A 25,235-nucleotide genomic window follows, 5' to 3' on the forward strand; every position below is an offset into this window, starting at 1 on the left:
GGATGACGTTGCAGGCCATGTGAAGCTGCAGCGGTCACATGGCCTGCAAAATCATCCAGGGAGGCCGGACTGGAGAAGAACCAGGGAACTCTGGGTAAGTATAACTTTATTATTTTTTTCTTACTTGCGATTTTTGCGGCGGAATCGCTGCGATTCCGCCGCAAATATCACAACACACACCACTTTGTTGCGGGTTTAAGCACCCCATTGAATTCAATGGGAAAACCCGCAACGGAAGAGCTGTGAATACGCAGCATTAATGGACATGCTGCGGTTGAAGAAACCGCACCGCAAGTCAATATATGTGCATTTTTGTCGGTTGCATTTTTCCGCTGTGTGGGGAGGAGATTTGTTTAAATCGCACCGACACTGCTGCTACTGTAAAATGCTGCGGATTTTCCGCAATGAATCCGTTGTGGAAAATCAGCCGTGTTTGTGCTGTCTGTTTGTACCCTAAGTTGGACTTTTACATATTTATTTTCTTGTCATTTAGAAGTGGCTTCACATGAAGTTCAAAAGATCATTCCAGTCAATCCTTTTAGTCCTCATTCAGAGGGGTGTATGTGCAATACCCATAATAACCCATATTTAACTATCAGTATTCTGGATGTAATACCTGAACCTCTGTGGCTCTACTGAACCAAAATTACAGCACCATAGATAAATCTAGTAAGAAAGGGAGGAAACCTCCAGCTCACTGGTCTGATGCGTCTCCGGACTCTCCGCTCGGATCCCCGCTACGGCTGGCGGTACGTAATAGAGAAAAGAGAAAAATTATCCAGCGCTGAGTCGTGCTTGTGTTTAAAAAGGAAGAAGTATTCCCACTTTTATTGGGGTGTTGAGATTAAAATCGGAGGGAGACGCAGTCCCAAGATGTATGTTAGTAGTGGGCGGTTGCCCTCGATAAGTTTGATGTGTCACATGACCCTCTTCCCATTGAAAAAACTAAAGTTGGATACAAAATGGCCGACTTCAAAATGGCCACCATGGTCAACACCCAGCTTGAAAAGTTTCCCCCCTCCCATATACTAATGTGCTACAAACAGGAAGTAAATATCACCGGCCATTCCCATTTTATTTAGGTGTATCCATATAAATGGCCCACCCTGTGTGTATGTATATATATATATATATATATATATATATATATATATATATATATACATACACACGTCATGCTTACAGGGACATCTATCAGACATTTATGGCATGTCCTGTTTATATGCCCTAGATGTCTATAATGGGAATACCCATTTAAGCTTAGGAGTATGACCTTGTTTGTGTATTCATAGTGATTTCAACTATCACTTCCGCTTCTGTTAATAGTAGTCAATATATATTTCTGATTGAACTATTGTTCAATAAAGGTCTAAATTATTGTGTTTTGTGATTACACAAATTTTATTACAACACAATAAATATTTGATATATTTGTAACTATATAGCGTGGTATTTTAAGTCTTTTCTTTCTTTTCCCTCTACAGTTAGTGGCTTCAGATGGTACACAAGAAAGTTATCCAGTCAATGTAAATATCATAATTATTGATGCCAATGACAACACCCCAACTTTTTCCAATATCTCCTATAACATCAAGATCTACACAAACATGGCACCTGGCGAGAGCATTCTAAAAGTAAGTTGACTATTGCTTATAAGGAATTATTATTCTGTGGGAATGTGAATTCCTAAAAAAATAAATAAAAAAAAATGTCTGTTTCAATTACATAATAGTCCAATACCTACAAGGACGAGTAGGGGTGCTGTATGGCACGATCTACAAGGGGGAGGCGGGCTCTCTCTACAGGGGAGGAGAGGGGGCACTCTCTACAGGGGGACTGCATAGCACTATCTTTAGGGGGCTGTAAAGCATTATCTACAGGGTGGGCTGTATAGCAATGTCTACAGGGGGGCTGTATGGCAGAATCTACAGGCGGCTGTATAGCGCAATCTACAATGGGGAGGTGTGGGCACTATCTACAGGGGGTCTGTATGGTGCTATCTACAAGGAGGAGGTAGGGGGGCACTATCTACAGGGGGGATTGTATGGCTTTATCTATGGGGGCTGTATGGCACTATCTACAGCGGGGTTGTATGGCACTATCAACAAGGGGGTAGGGTCACTATCTACAGGGGGGCTGTATGGCACTATCTACAGGGGGCTGTATGGCACTATCTACAAGGGGGAGCTAGGGGCACTTTCTACACGGGAGCTGTATGGTCAAAAGTGACTTCTGTTGAAAGTCAGTTTACCGTGCTTTTTTTATGAGGTGAAAAATATATATCTGGTGGAGCCATCACCTTGCAGCTTATCTGTTCAGACACTCAACTGTAAATGCCACTAGCACATTTTTTAGTACAATGCTTTATCCCTGGCAGCTGAGGAAGATATTTGCAGGATTGAAGGGCTTTTTAAAAAAAATATATATATTATGGCAGGGGGGGAAATCATGTCTCCACAGGAGTGCTTCTTTAATGGGTGTAGGAGTCTCAATATAAATCAAGTAGAAAAATAAATGAGACAAATTACGAAGATGTGATATTTATTTTTATTTTTTAAGACCATTTTTGACACAGCAATTATAAAAAGTTAATTTTTATTATTTTTACATGGAAAGAAAGCCAAACAACAGGAGGCAAGATGATAATTGTAGGCACAACTCCAAGCAGTAAAGCTGTTAAGGTGCATATAGTACCCCTTTCTTTATCACCTTAATTTATTAAGTGTTCTTCCACACACACTGTACAGTAGTTTATATACTTCCTATTCTTAGTAAAAATATTGCACAAATATTATACAAGAGAATGGTGTCCATAAAATCTAAAGAAGCCTAGTAGTTCATTAATGGATTACTTCTAAACCAACTTTCTGTAACACTTGTTAGGGCATGTTCACATCAGTGTTCGCTTTCCGTTCAGGGGTTCCGTCGGATGAACCCCTCAACGGAAAGTCAAATGGAAGCCTGAGCTACCGTTTGCATCACCATTGCTATCAATGGTGATGGAAACATTGCTAATGGTTTCCGTTTGTCACCATTCCTGTAGGTTTCCGTTTTTGTGACGGAATCCATAGCGCAGTCGATATTGTTGTAGCACAAGTATAAGCATTTCATAAGTTTTCAACTTTTATTGACACATACATCAAGTTTATTCAAAGACTTAATATTTACGGTGTTGACCCTTCTTTTTCAAGACTTCTGAAATTCGTCCTGTCATGCTATATATCAGCTTCTGGGCCAAATCCTGACTGATGGCAACCCATTCTTGTCTCATCAGTGCTTGGAGTTTATCACAATTTCTGTGTTTTTGTATGTCCACCCGCTTTTTGAGGATTGACCACAGGTTCCCAATGGGATTGAGATCTGGGGAGTTTACTGGCCATGGACCCAAAATGTAAATGTTTTATTCATCAAGCCACTTAGTTATCACTTTGTCTTGTGAGATGGTGCTCCATCATCCTGGAAAAAGCATTGTTCATCACCAAATTGCTTCTCGGGCATTGGGAGAAGTTGCTCTTGGAGGATGTTTAGATACCATTCTTTATTCATTGAAGTGTTCCTAGACAAAATTGTGAGTGAGACAAATTTCTTGGATAAAAAGCAACCCCACACATAAATGGTCTCAGGATGATTTACTGTTGGCATGACACAGGACTCATGGTAGCGCTTACCTTTTCTTCTCCAGAAAATCATTCTTCCAGATGTCCCAAACAGTCTGAATGGGGCTTCTTCAGAAAAAATAGCTTTACCCCAGTCCTTTGCAGTCAATCCGTGTACTTTCTGCAGAACGTGAGTTTGTCCTTGATGTTTTTCTTGAAGAGAAGTAGCTTCTTTGCTGCCCTTCTTGACACCAGGCCAGCCTCCAAAAGCCTTAACCTCATTGTGTGTGCAGGTGAACTGACACTTGCCTGCTGCTATTCCTGAGCAGGCTCTGCACTGGTGTTGAACCGATCCTCTAGCTGAATCCTCTTTTGGAGACTGTCCTGGCACTTGCTGGAATTTCTTGAGCGCCCTGAAGCCTTCTTCACAGCAAACTAACCTCCCTTCTTGATGTTCTTGAAGATCCGATAAAAGGTTGATTTAGGGGCAATCTTACAAGAAGCAATGTCCTTGCGTGTAAAGCCCTTTTGACTACACAAATTTCCTTATTTCCTTGGAGCTAACCATGGTTAACAGAAGAATGAAGAATGATTTCAAGCACCATCCTCCTTTTAAAGCAACCAGTGTGCGCTTATAATTTGAATCAGCATGACAGAGTGGTATTAGTTGCCTTGTCCTTGTTAACACTTTCGCCTGAGCTAAGGAGGAGATCACTGAAATGATGCTAACAGGTCATTTTGTGTCAGGGCTGAAATGCAGTGGAAATGGGGTTTTTGTGATTAAGACCATTTTCATCCCAAGGAATGACTTTGTAATTAATTGCAATTCATCTGATCACTCTTCATAACAATCTAGAGCTAGGGTTAATGCAAATTGCCACTATGAAAAGTGGAGCAGCATACTTTGTGAAAACCAACATTTGTGTCAGTTTCAAAACTTTTGGCCAGGACTGTACACATGCATAACCTGGGACACATGCTGCACACAAGCCACTGAAACCTAGGACATTAACTTACAATGGGGTTTATCGAGTTAGAGCGTGGTGCAACATGTAGCATTATTTTTCCTGCCAAATCTGATGGAAACTGGGACAGACAATTTGACGCAGATGAGAACAGAACTTAACTTCTCTGCATCTACGGGGGGTGTTTTACTATGGACAGTAAAAAAGAGAGTGGCACTGGTGAGCAGCTGCTGTATTCCAGGTCCGGTGGCTGCGTACAGGCTCTTATCAAGGATGTCTGAGAAATCTACCGATGCAACTCCACCCAGATGGACCAAACAGTGGAGTAACCATTGCTAGGCTGATGCACAGACTCTTCCCTTTTTGGGGATGGATTCACTGCTTCCTCTTTCCTGCTTGATTGCTGCTCGATTATATAGAGGCAGCAAACTTCATCTCACTTCTTCCCATTGGCATCTCTCTGCGTGTTAGCAGTAGCTTACACATAACCTTGATCAGACAGCCAGTCCGCAGGTAGAATTAAAGGGGTTTTCCAAACATCATAAATTATCACCTATCCCCAGGGGACCCCCATTAATTGTGAGAACACATTTTCTGAACCCCCAGATACTCACTGCACCCCCACAGTGAGAAGCTTGAATGGAGCGCAGTCGAGCTGGCGTCCGTTGTTCCATTTACTGATTATGAGAATGACGGAAAGAGCTGAGCGCTGTACTCGGCTGTTTCCGTCATTCCCATAGACAATGAATGAAGTGACAGTGCACAAGCTCGACGCCACTCCATTCAATGTCGTCCTCACTGCGGTTGAGCAGTGAGAAGGATCTGGGAGTTCAGGACCCTCAGTCTAACGATCGGTGGGGGACCCAGTGTTTGGGCCCCTAGCGATAAGAAAATTGGTGATAATTTATGATTTTTGGGATATCCCCTATAAATAAATCTGTGGGTGGCAGCCAACCAGTCCACTGTACACCAGCCCATCTGGTATTTGCCAGATAGCCAGTCTGGCCCTGCCTTTAATTATTGGTACTTTTGCGGCTGTTTTCGCTTTCTGTCACTAGGAGACGAGGGCCCATCTCATTTTGCTAATGAGTACAATAAATTCTAGCTACACCCCTGCAAGTACCCCCATATATCTGTTTTTAGTCTTTGTCTTTCCGTTTATAAAGTAGCAAAGAATCATCATTTCTGTCAGTGTTATTCAGAACACGCAGGCAGATTGCTCAAAGTGTCAGTGTTTAATTAATAAGCCCAGTGGCATTACATCTTAGTTTAATAATTTGAGAAAAATATTCACCTTTTTGATTAATCTACCCTCAAGTAAGTAACATAATTGTACTATTTGTTTTATTGCAGGTAGCACATTTATTATTGCATCTGCAGGGATTGTTCACTTCAGAGCATTTCTAAGGCATAGAGATAAATGATGTTTAAGGAATAATAGGATGTTGTCAAGCTTTTGTTAAGTTTGTGAATTTCAATGTTAGTAAATGATGAGAATGGTGAAAAAGACAGATGAAGACAAAAAAGACTGATGAAGACAAAAAAGACTGATGATGATTAAATTATTAAATCATGTCTTAACTTAAAGGGGACCAATCTTGATGACCCTAAACTGCTATATAGGGGCTACAGAGATATTTCAGGACATATTTATGTATAGCAGCAGTAATAAAGCATAGCTTAGAAAAATAACAATTTCAGCGTCGTATGCAACTTATTCTCATGCTGGTGTTTCTTTAACAGGCAAGTGTCCTGCAATATTGGAGGCAACCCCTCCCATCTAGGCTTGATTGACAACTCTGACACCTCTTGCATCATCCACTGTTCCCTGCAGAGATTTCAATAAAGCCTAGATGGATGTCTTTTTTCCTGCCGAGATCGCAGTATACTTACCTGCTAAAAAAAAATCACCCAGCAGGCACTTCAAGAGTAATATGCATACAGCAGAAGACTTGTTAAAATTTTATTTTCTAAGGTATGCTTTATTAATTCTGCTAAACATGGATATGATCTAAAATGTATCTCTTGCCTATATATAGCGGTTCAGGATCATCAAAACTGATGACAGGTTCCCTTTAAGGTGTATCTATCATTTAAATTGTTTTGCATCAATCAGTAGCACATGTGACTCATATGCTTAGTGATGACTCTTATTAGGGGAAAGTGACATCTTTTATCTTACTTTCCAGTAGCCTGTTGTTCCCCTTTCCTTGTATGCAAGCTCAATGACCAAAAAATCCACCTAGAGCTATATACTAAATACTAGACACGGAAAAGGGGGGAAGAGGGGGATGTTGCTCAAGTTTCTCACTCACCGTTTCAGTGATACAGCATATGGGGTAAAGTTGAGGGGGTGCAGTTGGGTCTGATTGGCTCAGATCACCCAGTACAGCTCTTACATAACACTAGGAAGACTCCCCCCACCCCTCCAAGTTGCCATGGAGAGATAAAATATCCATTCACAAAAATAAACAGTGGGGAAAACACCTAAAATATGCAGGTACACCCAAAATTTCTTACTGCATTACATATAATATACATCTACAGCAGCCTAAGGAGACGTATTAATGTGGATCTCCTGTACTCTCTTCCTTATTAAAGGATTATTCCCAACTCTGACATTTATAGCATATCTACCGGATATTCTATAAATGTCTGGTAGATGCGGGTCCCACCTCTGTGAACCACACCTATATTGAGTAGGGGGGGTCACTCAACCCTCATTGTACCTGGAGAGGTGGTCACTGGCTGCCAAATCCAGACAGGGACTAAGTGGATAGGTGGCCATGCATCTACGCCTCTTTCTCCATTTTGTATCCTGGGAGTTATGGAAACAGCCAAGCAGCGCATGCTCAGCTGTTCCTTAACTCCCATAGAACATAATGGAAAGAGCTGCGTGCATGAATGACCAACTCTCCTCTAAAAACCCGTCTGGATATGCCAGAAATATCTGAATTGGGAATAACCCTTTTAAGGATTATTTACTTGCAAGTTATATTTGTAGTAGTTACCTAATAATCTTTTTTTGCTCACTGGTGATTTAGTCGCTTGAGGTCTATAATCATCTTACGATAATGGAAATCAACTCTCTATGCTCTGACATCCTGGTTTTACCTACAAACAGAAGCTAAACTGAACAGACAGAGCAGCAGGCTGAGCCTTTGATGTCACAGGAAGTAGGTTTCAGCCTACATCAGACTCCAATTGGACAGTGCATTTAAGCTGCAGTCACAGGCTTAAAACGCAACCAATGCTTACTTATAGCAATATTAAAGTGCACCTGTCAGCTCTCCTGACATGTTTGTTTTAGTAAATTGTTGTATTCCTCATGAAATAACAATGCTGGAGAACCTTGTGCTGCTCCTCTTTAATTTCTCCTAGAAATGTATGAATAAATTGATAATTGGGCGTTCCATTTTCTTTCACTGGGATGTGACCCTATACACACTGACACTGTCAGCACTGAATGTCAATTCACAATGCAGAGTTCTAAGAAACAATGCTCTAGAACAGTGGTTCCCAAACTTTTTGAGGTCAGGACCCACTTTTGTCCGAGACTTTTGTTTGGGCCCTCCCACTACCGTACTTCGCCCCATATCGTCAGATGTATGTCAACATCTCTCGTAGAAGGATGTCCGTACTTGGCTCCATTTGAAAAATAAGTCCCTACAGCATCAAAAACAACGATTATTGTGTGGACAGGGGAGGTGACGGGCACAAAGTATCTTCATGCTGTGTGTCACTGAGGCCCAACTATGGCCCCTGATTGTGGGTCCATCAGTGGCCATCAGAGATGTAGCTAAGGGTTTAGCACAGGAGGGGAGAAACACATCTGAGTGGGCCCCAACCGAGTGACCCCCCCACACAGTATAATAACCCCTTAGTGGTCCCCACACAGTATAATGCCCTTATATCTGTCCCCACACAGGATAATGCCTCAATAGCTTCCTCCACACAGTATAATGCCCCTAAAGCTGCCCCCACACAGTATAATAAACCCTTAGTGCCACTCACACAGTATAATGCCCCCACAGCTGCCTCCACACAGTATAATGCCCCCTATAGCTGGCCCTACACAGTACAACGCCCCCACACCGCATAATGCCACCATTATACCCCCATACCCAATATAATTCTCCCATAGTACCTAATAAAAAAATAATAATAATAATTACTCACCTATCCCCATTCCCACAATGAGTGGAGGAGAACCCTATGCTCCTCCGGTTTGTGCAATGTGTGGCTTGGCACAGACAGGCGCAATGACATCATTACATCATGCCTGTCTGTTCACGCCCGGCATTACATAGTGAATGCTGGAGGAAGGAGCCGTCACCTCCCTGCTCCAGCATTGGTTTCAACTGTATCTTTGTCCTGAGGGGGTCGCGACCCACAGTTTGGGAAAACCTATTTAGTATAAATTTAAAGAAAATTCAAGTATGTCTTAAAACAGACATATCAGGGGAGCTGACATGTCCACTTAAATTTATTTATTGATCTGAAATAAAAAATTCCCAAAACATTGGCAGATTTTTAAGGGTAAAAAAAACATGGTTCCAAAATCCTAATTAATTGTGCCAATACATATATTTGCATTATTGTAGGGTCATGGGGGAATATTTATGAAGAGTAAGATGGATACTTAAGCATTCAGAATTTCCTCAATTAATGTTGACCAGCCTAGTTTCACAATTGTGAATCTCGCAGGAGGTGTGATCTTATGGAAGTGTGTGTGCATCATTGAATTATTTTGGTATGTGCGGCATGAAGGGGAGCAAAGTGTAGTGTAGGGAGTTTGGCTGTAATGGTGTTGTAGATATAGGGGTATAGAGTGTGCAATTGCACCAAGGCCCTTAGACATTAGGATCTAATAGCAGGATTGTGAAGATGCAAAGACATGTTAATTGCCTTATTAACTGATGCCATGCAGCGCAATATCATTAAATTAACTGTTCTATACAGTAGCACATGACAGAATTTGAATTTCATGGGGGGGAAGGGGAAGATACATATTTTTCATTGGGCTTAACAAGTTTTTTGTAATAAAATAGATATATATATTTTAACCTGTAAAGTAAAAACATAATTGAAGCTATCCTTTTTCTTTTTTCTTTTTCTTTATAACATGCACTATTCTACTCTGGAGTTTGACTCTAAAAAGCCAAATCTCCAGATATGTTTCATAAAGGAGATATTTTGCATTCAGAAGATGTAGGTCAAGATACTGTATTGCAGTAAATGTTCAACATTGAATTATTGTTTGCATAGCAAGATATGTTATTATTCTGCATGAGATACCCTTTGCTTGACAGTATTTTGGCAGGAAATTTAAAAAAGAGGCACTATCATAATCTTTATTTCTTTGACGTATTGTGTGAAACATGGATTAACTTTCTGATCGAATCTCTAAGTATGTTTGCTGTGCAAAGAGGGGGAATCTGCACTTAACAAAAACGACTCTTTTTTTTTTTTTTTGAATAATGGTTTTTGTTTTTTCCTTTATGGATTGTGACTAGATTTGTTCCATTAAGATTCAACTACAAACTAAAGCCAATTTATTTATGAAGCAATAATGGAAGCATTTGTAAATGGAGAAATGTTATATAGAACGAGACTCCATTAAAAAAAAATTGTTATACTCAATGATAGTACTATGCTTTGCTATAATTTGGACAAATCACTGAGACAAGAAAGCGCAGAGGATACATAATTCTAAGATGTGCAAATATGTCTAATTCACAGACTGGCCAAGCTGGACTTTGTTCCTGACTGGCTAGAATTGTGATCGAGGACCTGTCCGCTTTCCTCACATTTATGACTTGAATACCCTGTACATTTTTGGGCAGCCCTTTTGTTGTGCCAGAGACCCTTACTCTTATGACAAGCAAATGCCTTTAGTATATTTTTGAATGACTCTGGAGGAATAGTTTGTAAAGTATTAAGTGTCGCCTTTCTGATAACATAAGACGGACACATTGCAAAAAAGTTTGCTTGTTTCTGTTGATCCTGACAGTTTTATGGCTACAAAACTGCCAAGTGTGCAACATTTCTATAGCAATAAATACACATATTGATCATAAAACTTAGCGTAAAGTTCCAGTCTCTTTCAGAATATGCAATATGTTTGTCATTATTTATGACTATATAGGTTTTTAGTCATCTTTTGTTATTAGATTCTGTTTAATTTTAATTTTGTTTGTATAGATATTATATTATGGCATTAGTGTATTAACTGATGATTGGGAATTGAAAAATGTTCCAATTTTAATTAAATGTGTTCTCATTAATTAAATTTATTATAAAGGTGTGTTTTCATTGTATGTTATTTCTTTCCTGATTGTAATTAACAGCAGATTTTATTTATTTTTTAATTATTTTATTTTTGGTTGAATTTTTTCCAATTCTTGAAACAATTTATCAAAATGTAAGCTTAAATTTACCATAGTTATATGTACAATAATTTTTGTAAATTTAATTAACGATGCAGTGTGGCAGATGACGCATCCCCCCCTCCCCAGCTACATCCCTCCCTTACTTCATATAAGTATTGTGAGAGATTAACATCATGGCAGAGTTTGTAGCGGGATTTGTGCCAATAGAGACCAGCACACAGCACTTACAAGTCTAACACAGGTCACACCTGTCTTTATTCCAGCAGCATTCACCACTGATAAGGTGAACATTACAAATGTTATAAGCAGAAAATAAACTCCTGCTCTGACTAAACAGAAACTTGTATCTCTATCAGACGCTTTTCGACAGTTTTTACGCATAAAGGGCAATGCATCCTCAGGTCCGATCCCATCAGAAAGATCCAGTCCTTAATCCTTTTTTACGTGTTGCAGGTGCAGCCACGTAATAAACTGTAGCTCCAACACACGCGATAGACTGTGGATTAGGGAACCCTTTTTCCACTTTAGTTAAAGGGGTTGTCCAGTTTTTAAAAACATGTCTGCTTTCTTTCAAAAACAGCATCACACTTGTCTATGTTTCGTGTCTGGTGTTGCAGCTCAGCCCCATTAATATCAATGGAATTTACCTGTAATACCACACACACATGGTGGACAGATGCGGTGCTGTTTTTGGAAGAATGCAGCTATGTTTTTGTAACCCTGGACCAATCCCTTTAAGGGTATGTTCACACGCTTAACCAAAAACGTCTGAAAATATGGAGCCACTCTGAGTTTTTCGCGGCCGTTTTTGAAGCTGTTTTCAAAAAAGTCAATGAAAAATGGCTCCAAAAACGTCCCAAGAAGTGACCTGCACTTCTTTTTCACGGCCGTATTTCAAAACGGCCGCGTAAAAAAATGGCCCGTCGTAACAGAATGCAGTTTTTGGCGTTCTGCTTCCGATTTTTTGTCCGGTTTTCAACCGTTTATGGACCAAATAACGGCAGAAAATAAGCCGTGTGAAGATACCCTAAGACAACATTCCCTCGAACCTTTGCACAGATGTGTCTACCCTTAAAGGAGCACTCCACTTAATTTTTTTATTGCACCCTCCATTTGTACATTGGTGTTTCAGTGGAGTGGTGCGTGCAAAAATACTTGCTGATCCCTGCATCTTGTAGTTTTTCAGGTCCAGCGCCGCTCACGTGATCTTCATTCTGACCTGGTCTGGAATCGCTGCTTTTCAGAATGCCGGAAATAAGTCTCTCAATGCAGTCCTATGGAGCCTTGTTCTGGCCTCGTTCTGGCTCCCATGGGAATGCATTGAGAGCCTGAGTTCTGGTTTATTCAAAAGCGCAGCGATTCCAGACAAGTCAGCGGAAAGATCACGTGAGTGGCGCTGGACCCGAAAAAGACAAGATGCGGGGATCGATAAGTATTTTTGCACACAGCACCCCACTGAAACAACAATGTATAAAAGGAGGGTGCAATAAAAAAATAAAGTGGAGTGCTTTTTTAACTTTTCTGCAATTGTGTTAAAGAGGCTCTGTCACCAGATTATCAAATCCCTATCTCCTATTGTATGTGATCGGCGCTGCAATGTAGATAACAGTAAAGTTTTTTTTGTTTTTTGTTCAAACGATCATTTTTGGCTAAGTTATGAGCAATTTTATATTTATGCAAATGAGCCTTTCTAATGGACAACTGGGCGTGTTTTCTCTTATTTCCAACTGGGAACTTGTATTGTGTTTTAAGCAACTGGGCGTGTTTACTTCTTTCACTGCACAATCACACTGTGCTGCGGATCATGCTGGGCTGTTACAATGAGAAGTGTAGGACACTGATTAGTCACTGATTGGTCAGCGTCATACACTCCTCTGTACAACACCCAGTTGGTAAAAAGTAAAAACACGCCCAGTTGTCCATTGAGAGTCATTAGCATAAATCTAAACTAGCTCATAACTTGCTCAAAAATTATCGTTTTTCAAAATAAAAACCACTGCTGTTATCTACATTACAGCGCCGATCAGATTATGTAGGAGATAGGGCACTTATAATCTGGTGACAGAGCCTCTTTAAGGTATACAAGTCTATGGGTGACTGATGAACATCGGATGGCATCCATCAGAGGCATCCGTCACAGTCATCGGATATGTTAAATATATAGATTTATAGTCTATAGGCGACAGATATCATCCGTCTGAGAATATGTTACGTTTAGGCACTGTTCACATTGCATGTTTTACAATTTTTAAAGCCCCCAACGTAGATGCTACATGTGTCCATAGGGATACATTGTCAGACGTAGGCCAAAATAGAGTCCTTTTGGCCTTCATCCAGCCGGTATACGTCAGTATACTGCAAAAAAGAGAGGAGTATAGTAGATTACACTATTCCATCCCGCATGTTATTCATAGAATTTTTTTCTAAAATGGTAGTCAATGGCTGATGTATGGAATGTGTTATAGGCATCTGTTAAATTGATATGTCATAAGCTTTTCAATAGCTTTTCATGACAAATCCGTTAAATGGATGTCATCATAGACTGCGGGTGACAGATGCCTTTAACATACAGCTAACAGTGACATTATTTTTTCATAGGCTATTATGGTATTCTTTACTGGATACATCATGATAAGGGCTTATTCAGACGAACGTATAATACGTCCATGCTACGCGTGTGATTTTCACGCGCGTCACACGGACCTATGTTAGTCAATGGGGCTGTGCAGACAGTCCGTGATTTTCATGCAGTGTATGTCCGCTGCATAAAACTCATGACATGTCCTATATTTTCCAGTTTTTCGCGCATCTCGCACCCATTGAAGTCAATGGGTGCATGAAAACCGCGCCTGTCACACGGACGCACTTCCGTGTGCCGTGCGTGATGCGCGCTACAGTAGTCAAAACTATGAACGAAAACAGAAAAGCACCACGTGCTTTTCTGTTTACAAACATAAAAATAGTGTCATAATGATGCCGGCTGAGCGAAAATCACGCAGTCACGCTTCATATGCTGATGACACACGTTGCTTTTGTGGAACTTTTGCGCACGCAAAACGCACACGCTCGTGTGAATCCGGCCTTAGGTTCATGAAAGTTCATGACATATTCGTTAAACCATTGGTTCTTAAACTGTGAGGTGGGCCTCATTGGTATGGTGCCCCCAAGTTGATGAGGCAGTTTTGACAGCAGCCATTATATGCTGCAAAGGCTTTTCTCTGGCAATACCAATCTCTGATTTAGCAACATAACAAACTCCTTTTGTGCTTATTGTAATGTTCTACTGGCTTCAGGAGACACATTTTTTATAAATTAAGGTCATTTTTTTTTTTCATTTTGGGATGGACTATGACCAATGGTGAGGTCCATACATCACCATGTTTTGGCTGGTAAGGCCCAATAGAAAAAGATTTAGAAGCCTTATGTTAAATAGATAACGTTTTAGCCTACGAGTGACGAATACCAAGCTTTTCCTGGCATATATATATATATGTCAAACATAGACCAATGTTAATAAACCCTAGAAATAAGTTAAGGAAGGATACATTTGTACAAAAGAGTGTCCTGGGGAAATATACCTCCCCGCAGCACTTGTCTGGTCACCATCTCATACCATATGTAACTAAATACATCGATTATGTAAATAGCTGTGTTTCTGCTGTGTATCTGTGACCTGATTTGTATAGCAAATTTTAACCAACGGTTTTGTACCTTTTACATTATGTTATATCAACAAGCACAACATAATATGATATATAGTCAGCCAGTCTATGAAACCGTCCCATACGTTGATAGCTGTATACACAATGTATCCACAAACTGGATTTATGAAGGCACCTCTATAAACAAAGCATTTTGGTACAGCCTTGGTTCTCCATGATTAAATTATAATATTTTAGAATATGTTGTGTTCATACATTTTATCTCATTTATATCACCCCCACAAGTGAAAATGTAAGAATCTTTTTATCCTGTGATGACCAAAAACTGGGGCGCCTGTGGATGGGGAGTACACAAATAGAATGAGGCAATTTGTGGCACTAGGGGACCCAGTGGAGTGGGGGAAAAAGGCCCAAGGCTTATACCCCATATATCCGGTATATGTCAATCTCCTGAACACTGTTACACATTACGTCAAACTACTGAATTTTGCAGAATTTGTTGCTTTATTTCAATTTCAGAGAAAAAGTAGCCCTAGTGTCTATTGAACAGCAGCTCAGTGCATGTAGCTCTGTATTATTAGTTGTAAATTATGGTAATTTTAAAAAGAAAAATTCATTTAATGTCTTATATGTACAAAAAAAAATTTGGTATCTGTATGAATTTAATATGTACATAAAAGGCAACATTCTATAAAAGTTCCTTGATTTTTCACCAATGTTCAGAAAAGTGTAGACAAACACTGCTGGCTCTGCCAATGACATTGACAATGTTATTCCTGGCAACTTTTACTATTGGCACCATCTTACTGATAATTTCTCAAATTCATCTGACAAAATGTAAAACCTGGTGTCTGAGACAAAACTGCTTGTGATTTCCAGTCCTTAATCACGAAATTGCTGTCACGGTCCTGTCCATTTCTTCAGACATAGAAAATTAACCAACTCTATAATTTAGTAATTACATTGTAAAATTGTGCCAGAGGCTTAAAGGGATATTCCCGACCTCTGAGATGCTGAGAATGAAAGGGCTACCAACTTTATAACTGACACATAGAATTAGCTTAAATACAAGAGAATCAGTCGGCACTGCTGGGACCAGTAGTCCCTCTGGACATTCGGCAGTACACTGCCCACCGAGGCGCAACAAGGGCTGCGGTATAAGTCTAGGGAGGTGCTGGGCTTCGCAGGTAAGACCATATGTAACACAATTCAAGTAGAGAGAAAAAAGCCAAACTCACCTGTTCTGACGTAGAAAATTATTTAATGCTTGTAAAAAAAGGTGTGGGGGGGAGACTAAGAGAAAACATTGTATGCTAAACGGCTGTTGCGTCACACTGTCTTCGTCTCCCCCCCCCCCCCCATCACTCTTTACTACAAGCATTAAAGAATTTTATACGTCAGACTGGGCGAGTGCGGCTTTGTTCTCTCTACTTGCATTATGACTCACAGAAGTAGGGGGTCTGTTATAGAGTTTGTACTGGTGCACAAGAGATTTAAATGATGGCACTGGGTACCGCATCGAACTTCAATGGAGCAGAATGAACATATGTTTAGAGTACATTATCAGTGCTGTATTTTTCATATGGTCACCTAAATCGACTAAAATTTGGGTTCTATTTTTTTTTAGGCACAACCATGCCATATTCTTCCCTTCTTTTCCTACTAGTTCCTTTTCACTGATACAGACAACTTCCCTCATTCTCATTCTTGACACAGCTCCTTTCCTCCCAGGACCTCTACTCAAAGTCACAGCTATCGCAAGCACTGAATGCAGAAACAACAAAACACAAGCCAGTTATCAAATACAATTTATGTTTTTTGTTTTTTTTTGTATTGCTATATTTCACTTCATGCTGATATTGTACATGGTGATTGTTGATCTATGTCAGACCACCAATGTGGAGGATGAATTGAAGTGCAGCTACATAAAAAGGTGAGAACCTTTTGTATGTGTCATAAAGAACCTAAATAAAACCTATAACATCTTAGTTCTGTTTATAGCTCTCTATCGGTAAGCTCCTTAAAGTAACTGCTGGAGTCCTTTTGCCATTGCATAAAAAGTTTTTACTTTATGCCTCAAATAAAGAAGAACCTTCCATTACAATATTGTCATGTAGTTAAATTCCTTTGTTTGTTATGTTTTTACAAATGTTTGTATATTTATTATTTTTTTACATATTTTCCTCAAGAGGGCATACAAGATTTATTATAGTACTGTTTACCACCATAACAGGGATATCACAGTTACAGGGCATCACAGTGCCCTATGATGACATCAGTCACAGCTAATCTGGATCTCGACTTGCACTCAGCCTGCTCCGGCTCGATTGCAGAAGCAGGTTGAGTTCAGTACCAAAATCTGAGCTTCACTACCACAATAAAATAAAATACAGTAGATATTTGATAAGAAATTATATCTTTATTTGTCTATATCACAGATAAAATCAGATTAAAAAAATTAATAAAGTGGATCGACATCCGGCCTTAAATTCTAAATTACACATACATAGAGAGAATATCTTACATAAACATCTATTAATTATAAAAAAAAGAGCGTATTGGTAAGCTACTAGTATGGAAAAGTCAATACGTTTTTAGTTTTTTTTACAAATCTGCCCATAACGGGGTAAAATACATGTACAGTAGCAATAAATATAAATACAAATATAAATACTGACAACAACCACCGCTGTGCTCTGTTTTCTCCGGGAGTAAACAGCTAACAGGTATGCAATATGTTTAGATTTTCATCAACCAGAAATCAACTAAGTATCTCAGTTGTACACAATCAGGCATTTTCCTTCAGATCAATTTCATGGTCATTTGGAGCATGGGAGAGAATAGCGGCAATCGCGGAGAGTAACCACACCTTCAGACATGTCCAATATGTCATAAAATGACGTTGTCATGAATATGTGCTCCAAAACGCCATGACGTTACATCGTATAAATACATAAAACAGCAGAAACTACATACTCTAATTCATAATGACGTTTCTCTACCATAGTAACCATGATAATCACAACAAAATAAAATAATTTAAAACCGAGTCTTACTTTGGGGATGTACATGGACATAAATATTAATATCACTATTACAACATGCTTTTAAAACCTTTCAAGAACCATCTTATAAAATCGTATATAATATTATACTTGAAAATTAATAAATGTAAATTCTGTACTCGTTAATATTAACAAAGGCTATTTTATCACATAGTACACATTGATATGAACAGAATACTTTTTTTAGAACCATTCATTTTTGTTTAGAAAATAATAAAAATCTCAACAAGTGTTAAAAAATTATAGGAGAAAAATGTGAATAGTGCTCTTGCAAAGTGGCTGTGGCAAAGAAAACCATGCAGTGGGGTAAGGGAACAAGAATAATGCATTTTGTTAAGTCCAAGTAGAGTAATGATGTTTAGGGGAAAATCCTTTTGGCTTCCCATTGTGGCTTTACAATTGCCAACGCTTGAATTTATGAAAACGCGATAAATTCCTCTAATCTTCAAAAGGATACTGTCACTATTCTGATGCAGTATAAAGTGTCTCGATATGGTTTTCAGTTTTGTAAGATCTTCTTCATCTTTTGCTGTCTCAATGCCCAAAATGTGTTCCCTCATTCTTCTGCATAATTTTTACAAAATCAGTCCTACATAGATTAAATTACAAGGCCAAGAGGCAAAATTTATCAACCATATTGTATTACATGAAATGGAGTTGGTTATTTTAAATTCCATATGTTCAGTTGAGTAAAAAAAATAATTAAACCTGTTTGACATTAGTGTAATATGGAAATAAATCTGCACTTCCAATTATTTTTTGTATATGCATTATTTTTATTCCGACAAATTGTGTAAATGTGTTTTGGTCATATGCGACCTTCATCTGACAAACTGATTGTTCTGTATCACATAAAGTCCATGAGCTTATTAGAATGGTGATAGTCTCGCTGACAAGGAATTTCTTTATTACAATGATGACTGGCCTGGCAACCGATTCCAGCACCCCACTAAATCAGTATCGAAATGTTGTGGGTTGTCATATGCGTGTAAGACGTTAGGACATGCCACACAGTTACCACATAGGTGAAAGCCCCATTGCGGATCTCTAGATGGTAGCTACATTCAATAAAATATTTAACGTTTCTCGATTTTCAATGTGTGATCGCGGGATGAATAAGTAAGTATTGATGTAAAACTGGGTAGGTCAATTAAAGACTGCAACATTTGTCCATCGTACATCTCATTTGCCACCACCTAGAGTTGAATAGGGATAGGAGTCTCACCTTATCTTCTGACTTTTTCCATGTCTTTGTCTTCAGGTTAATAGGGAAGCAAAAATTTTAATGTTGACTATTATTATGGTAATTTAAATTTCCATTGACCATATGAACAATGCTCCTCTAGAAAGTCCGTCTGTTTAGGTCTTCGGGCTTCTCAATTGGATGATTATGATATTTCTTTTGCTTTTAAGTGTCTTCATTTTGAATTTTATGAAAATACAGGGATGCTAGTTATGTAGTTATGGATGACCGCAAGCGTCTAAGTGCGAATAGGTGAAAGTAAATGAATAGAGGTCACGTTAGAATGCTTTATGGAGTTCCAACCAAATATAATTATTGTATAACTTAATCCTTAAACAGCATATCCCTAGGTTTTCATTCACTGAAAACCTGTAGTTAATAAAGTACTCTCCGATTTTTCTTCAGGTAATGGTATATGCCTCAGGCATCAATATCCATGAGAACATTAACTGAATACAATGCACAGAGCTTATATTAGTTTATATTAGTGCCATGAATACATTTGTCCTTAGTACTGTGCCTATCGTGGACTTACCTATAAGTAGTACTGCTGCAATATATATTACGTTACAATTACCATTGTCACATATAAAAATATTGACATGCATTAAAGAAAACTCACGTTGTTTTTATGTTATTGATGGCATTAGATGATTTCTGTTTGGATATTTTTTTTAAAAATTGGTACAGAATGGACTAACACCTCTAGATAAATGCACGTCCTTTGCAAAACAACAGAAAGGTGTTATTGTGAGTCACCAACAAAGCCATGTCATGCCCCTTATTTACCAGTCTGCAGTCCTTCAAAAACAAGACTACATTTATGATAAATAAATCACATCACCCTTAGACTAAGGCATCGTGCACAGGACCGTTTCTGTTTTGTAGACCACAAAATACAGATTTCGTGGCTTCCGTGTGCTGTCCGTTTTTTTTGCAGACCCATACACTGGAATGGGAGAGACAGAACTGACAAGAATAGGACTTGTCTTATAATTTGGAAAATGGGAACACGGATTGTCAAAAACAAACAAACAAACCGATGTGTGCATGGCAAATTAATGGTTTAGTGTGCTATCCGCAAACTTGCCATATTATGCCTTACTAGATAGAATCCAATTTCTTTGTAAATCTACCACGTTTGTCTATGAAATGGTTTGAATACAATATATATCGAAGATGTGTAATTTTTCATTTATGAGGAAGAAGACAGTAAAATAATAAGCTTTTGTGCCTCCATCACTATTTCTTCTACGATACCTCCATATATATTGTCACTTTACAAAATGATATTCATGACGAGACAGGTGATGCGGATGGTGTCATCTCTGGAGTGAAAACTAATGTCAAACCAAAATTAGCCATATGCTGTGACATCTGTTCAGTCTTGTTACTTGTGTTAATTAAGATTGAGTCATATTGTCAGAGGTGAAAAATAAGATTTGGAAAATAAACTGTAACTTAATATTAGAATACAGTGGTTGACTGCAGATATGATTAGCTGGGAATTTACCCATGTTGTTTTACTAGTGAATTTATCCTCTTCGGAAATGTATTGCAAAAAATATTAGGGTTATTAAAAACATGTTTCCAAAAAAACTACTTTTAAAAAATATATATTTTATAATGATTGAAGTAAAAAAGTTTTGTAAAACATTTTAAATAATTTTCACTACCTGCAAATTTCAAAAGAGAATTTCCCCTAAAATGCAAATATTTAAGTACCAGAATTATCCCAATCTTGTAAGCATTTATGCGTTATCTTTGTCTAGCTGATGGTGAGTTTTCAACGACACCGATCACTAATGGCAGACATTACAGTGCCCAGAAGTGTTGTCAACCAGATTTTAAGCCACCTGAATGGAACATACAGTTGTAGAAAAACTGAATATGTGGTTTAAGTGTTTCTTTTGACTGCCATAATGATTCATTGAGTTATAATAACTAGATTAACCTATGGAGGTGATACAACCAGTGCAAATCACAAATTCCGCTTAGCTGTAAGGCCTGAAGGACACCACTGCATTAGTGCTCTATACAACCTACAAGAAGTCGGTGGGGACCTATGATATGATGCATATGATTTACTGTATGTTCATGGCGGGAAAACATTGTGGCATGCTAAATCGGAAGCCATAATAGCTCCATAATATGGTGCTGTATGAAGGCGCTATACGGCAGCACATGAAATGCTTATGGATCTATGGTATAAAGTTTCAGGAACTCTGTGTACATGCTCCACCATGTGCATCAGGTCTAAATCTGCAAAGATACTGTCCATAACAATATAGATTTAGATGCCATTTATGGAATCTTGAAAATGTTATGTTAACCTCTATGGGGACTGTAAGAGCTGCCATTAGCGGTTGTTGCTATGTGAAGAAAAGCAAGGGATAGGAATGATCTGTCATAAAAACATATTCTAAAGATCTGTTTCTTATGATGTTTTGGAGGGCAGCACTCTTAATGTGGAACATGTTGCTGGCACTATTGTATATGGGGGGGGGCACTTGGATTGGACGATTTATGTTGGATACCTTGGCGGCATTGTTGTTTATATACTGTTAATGGATTGGCACTATAAAAAAAAGGAAATTTGGCTGGTGTGGCCTGTATGTGTGAAAGGGGTTTATGTATGAGGTAGAGTAAAAAAATAGATCCCCTGATTATTTTTCCAATAAAAGAGCACAGAACCTCACATTATAAAATCCCAGATATTACTCCTACATTATGGGAAAGTTATAGAAATTTAGTTTCTTTATAGCCATCTTGCACCATATAAACAGAATCTGGAGTTTCTTTCATTCTTTTATATGAACAATGCAATTGGCTCATTTCTTCTTTAGTAACCACCCCTTCCACCACATTTGCCATGACCCAATACCTAGTCCAGTTTGAATCTCTTGGTCTTCCACTTCAACTCTTCTTAAACCAGAATTCCCAAAATCCAAATAAAATGAATTGTTTTTTAATCTACAAATGCAAAAAAATATATAAAGGAAAATTAGGACAAATAGCAGCACTTTCTACATATTGACGTATAGTTTATGGATGAAGTTATTCATAATAGTAAATGTATGTACAGAACATTAGCAGTCATAATATCTCAATGTAATATTGCAATATATAAAGTTATCTTTACAAATATGCTTGGCAAATCATCATGGCAGACATCCATTAATAATAATAAAATCTGCATTTCTGTCACATTTTCAATATCAGTAAAAAAGTTAAATGTTAACCCTTGGTACATTAAAAGGGATTTTCCCACGAGAGACATTTATGACCTATCCACAGGATAGGTCATAAATGTAAGATAGATGTGGGTCCCATCTCTGGGACCTACACCTATCTCTAGAACAGGGCCCCCTAAACCATGTTCTAGCTTTTTTTGCGCATGCTGACTCTCGGCCACTTCCTGATCATATGGTTGTGCGTTACGGAAATGGCATAACTCGATGAGCTACACTGTTTCCGTAACTCCCATATTAGTGAATGGCAGTTACAGAAGCAGCGTAGCATGCGAGCTTCACTGTATACGTAACTACCATTCAGTTATATGGGACTTACGGAAACAGCATAGCTCAGCGAGCTACACTGTTTTCTCCTTCATGGTCGGAAATCAGCCGAAACACAAAGAGGTAGAACAGGGTTTAAAGGGCCCCTTTCTAGAGATAAATGCAGATCCCAGAGGTGGGACCCGCATCTATCTGACATTTATGACATATCCTGTGGATATGTCATAAATGTCCCTCATGGGAAAACCCCTTTAAAACTGATGATGTAGACTAAAAGCAATATTTGACCCCATCTTTATTGTAATATTGCCTGGGTCAATGCAGACTATTACTACCATAAAATACACGGTGTTTCCAATTTACTCAATTGTGTAAATTCTTCATTAATATAAAGGATTTTTTTTTTAAATGGTTATATTGCAAACCTATTGGAATAAATAGAAACTTAATATAATGCTGATTTAGTATCGAAGAGAACTGACAAGTGGGACAGATGTCTTACTTATTTTGATAATTCAGCATTATGTCTGCCAAAGAACCCGCATGGAAGCTTAAAATAAAGCATGATCGCATATGTCGGTATTGTATCTTAAATTAAACAGTAATAATTTGTAAACCTTTCAAACACCACTGTACATTGTCATCTACCAGAGGGGGATGGAGGTGGATTCTGCTCAGAGCCCCTCCCACAGCATCAAGTATCAGTAGCACCAAATGGGAGATATGGAAGCAAACAATAATTTAATAGATTTTTTTTTAAGCTAGAAACGCTGCAAATTATTTTAAAACTGCTAATAACAGTTTTTCAGGACTACATTTTAGGAAACTGATTCATGGGATAACCCCTTTAACCATATATTTATTATTCAAAAAGTTTGTATCTGTAGCAGACCCAAAATAGAACATTATACCTGCATATTGTAGCGTAGAAATAACGGCTATATTTCCAGCAGATAAGGCCCTGTTCACACAGAGATTATTGGTGTGTTTTTTAACACAGAAACCACATCGAAAACCGCGCCAAAAAATGTCCGAATATTCCTTTCAATTATTTGAATGGGAGATGGAGGCAGTTTTTTCCCGCTTGCGAGATGACCTATCTTGAGCAGAATCTCCTACTGTCTCCAGGAGACCTGTTTCCGTTTTACACCTAGTTTGTTTTATTTTCTGCCTCTGGCACCCCCTTCGAATGCGCCTTCCAAAGGGAGTACACCCGTAACAGCCACATGGCTGAGAGGGAATTATAGATGTGGACATTGCAAGTTCTGTAGTCAGATTGTACGATCAAGGTACCTTAATTTGGGCGCTTGACTGTGTCAGTTGATAGTGTCATCACATGTAGAACTAAATTTGTGGTATATGTTGTTATGTGCCCCTGTGGTCTCTTTTATATTGGGAAGACCATCTGCCCGATGTTTGAGATTTGGGTAGCATGTGCAACTTATTATCATGGGGGAAGTTTCTCCACGACTTATTGAGCATATTCTTAATTACCATAATGGTGACTCTACATCTACAGTATGTCCTTCGTAGATTTAAGGTGCGTCAACTTTAGCAGAAAAAAGTCTTGTATAATTTAAATAATTCTTGTTTGTCATCAGCATGCTCTGGATGAACAAGTTATATTCACTCCTTTTCAGTCAATGTGAGATAGGTGGAGGACTATAGAACCGAGCAGTCTGAGTAACCACTAGACCTGTTTTATTACTTGTATCCATGCACCGTTATGTTGCTGCTTTTGGAGCATTGTTACCTTCCTGTGCTGACGCAGACCATATATGGTAATCTTACCTTGTTTTTATCATTGTTTACTATTTTGTATGTAACAATAACGTTTTCCTATGTGTATATAAGGGGGTGTGGTCTGCAGTAACACCAAGGCCTTGACACACTACTATATAACAGTTTTTATCCCGCACGGTGAATGGCGTAAAAAAAATAAAATCCCAGAATTGCTGATTTTTAGTCACCTTGTCTCAAGAAAAATGGAAAAACTTATCAAAAATGTGTGTACCCTAAAATGATAGCACTAAAAACTGCAGCTCACTCTGCAAAAAACAAGACCCTATCGACCGAAAAATAGGAAAGTTAGGGCTCAGAATATGGCCACACAAAACATTTATTTTATATATTTTTTTACTTTGTAAAAGGAATAAAACATGAAAAAATATATAAATTTGATATTGCCGTAATTGTATTCATCCGCAGATTAAAGTTAACATTTCCGTTTTACTGCGTTGTGAACACCATAGAAACAAAACCCCCAAAACAATGGAGGAATCTCAGTTTTTTCCCCCATTCCACCCCACAAAGACATTATTTCAGTTTACCGGTTTATGGTACAATAAATGGTGCCATGAAAATCTACAACTCGTCTCGCACAGTAAACACCAAAAAATAAATCTAAACCGAAAAAAACATGTAGGAATTGCGGTTTTATTTTCCGTGCCACCCAACTAAATAATTTGTAAAAGTTTCTCACTACGTTATATGATACTTTAATTGGTGCCATTAAAAAATATAAGTCTTCCTGCAAAAAACAAACCTTCATACAGCTATGCCAATGGAAAAAAATAAGTTATGTCTTTTGGAACGTGAGGATAAAAAAAAACGAAACCAGGCCTAATTTTTTGGGGTTAAGTTATAAATAAGAATATCTTGAAGCACCCTGATTTGGCTGTTTCTGTATCTCCAGTTTATTATGATGGTCTGGGCATGTGCAGCCGTCTCTTCATAGGAATAGGGGAGAATGTATCCCCATTATTTCGATCAAGGAATCACAGTGGCTGGGCCC

General features: G+C 38.5%; 1 protein-coding gene across 1 annotated transcript in view; it reads left to right on the forward strand.

Annotated features, from left to right (window-relative positions):
• Positions 1–25,235, forward strand: part of PCDH15 (protocadherin related 15) — a 1,038,602-nt gene that overhangs the window by 582,701 nt on the left and 430,666 nt on the right. Inside the window, exon 13 of the mRNA XM_075841191.1 lies at positions 1,485–1,634. Coding sequence (XP_075697306.1) covers positions 1,485–1,634 — 150 coding nt within the window. The remainder of the gene's footprint in view (positions 1–1,484; positions 1,635–25,235) is intronic.

This window comes from Rhinoderma darwinii, chromosome 11 (genome assembly GCF_050947455.1).
Source record: "Rhinoderma darwinii isolate aRhiDar2 chromosome 11, aRhiDar2.hap1, whole genome shotgun sequence".
NCBI classification, from domain to species: Eukaryota; Metazoa; Chordata; class Amphibia; order Anura; family Rhinodermatidae; genus Rhinoderma; species Rhinoderma darwinii.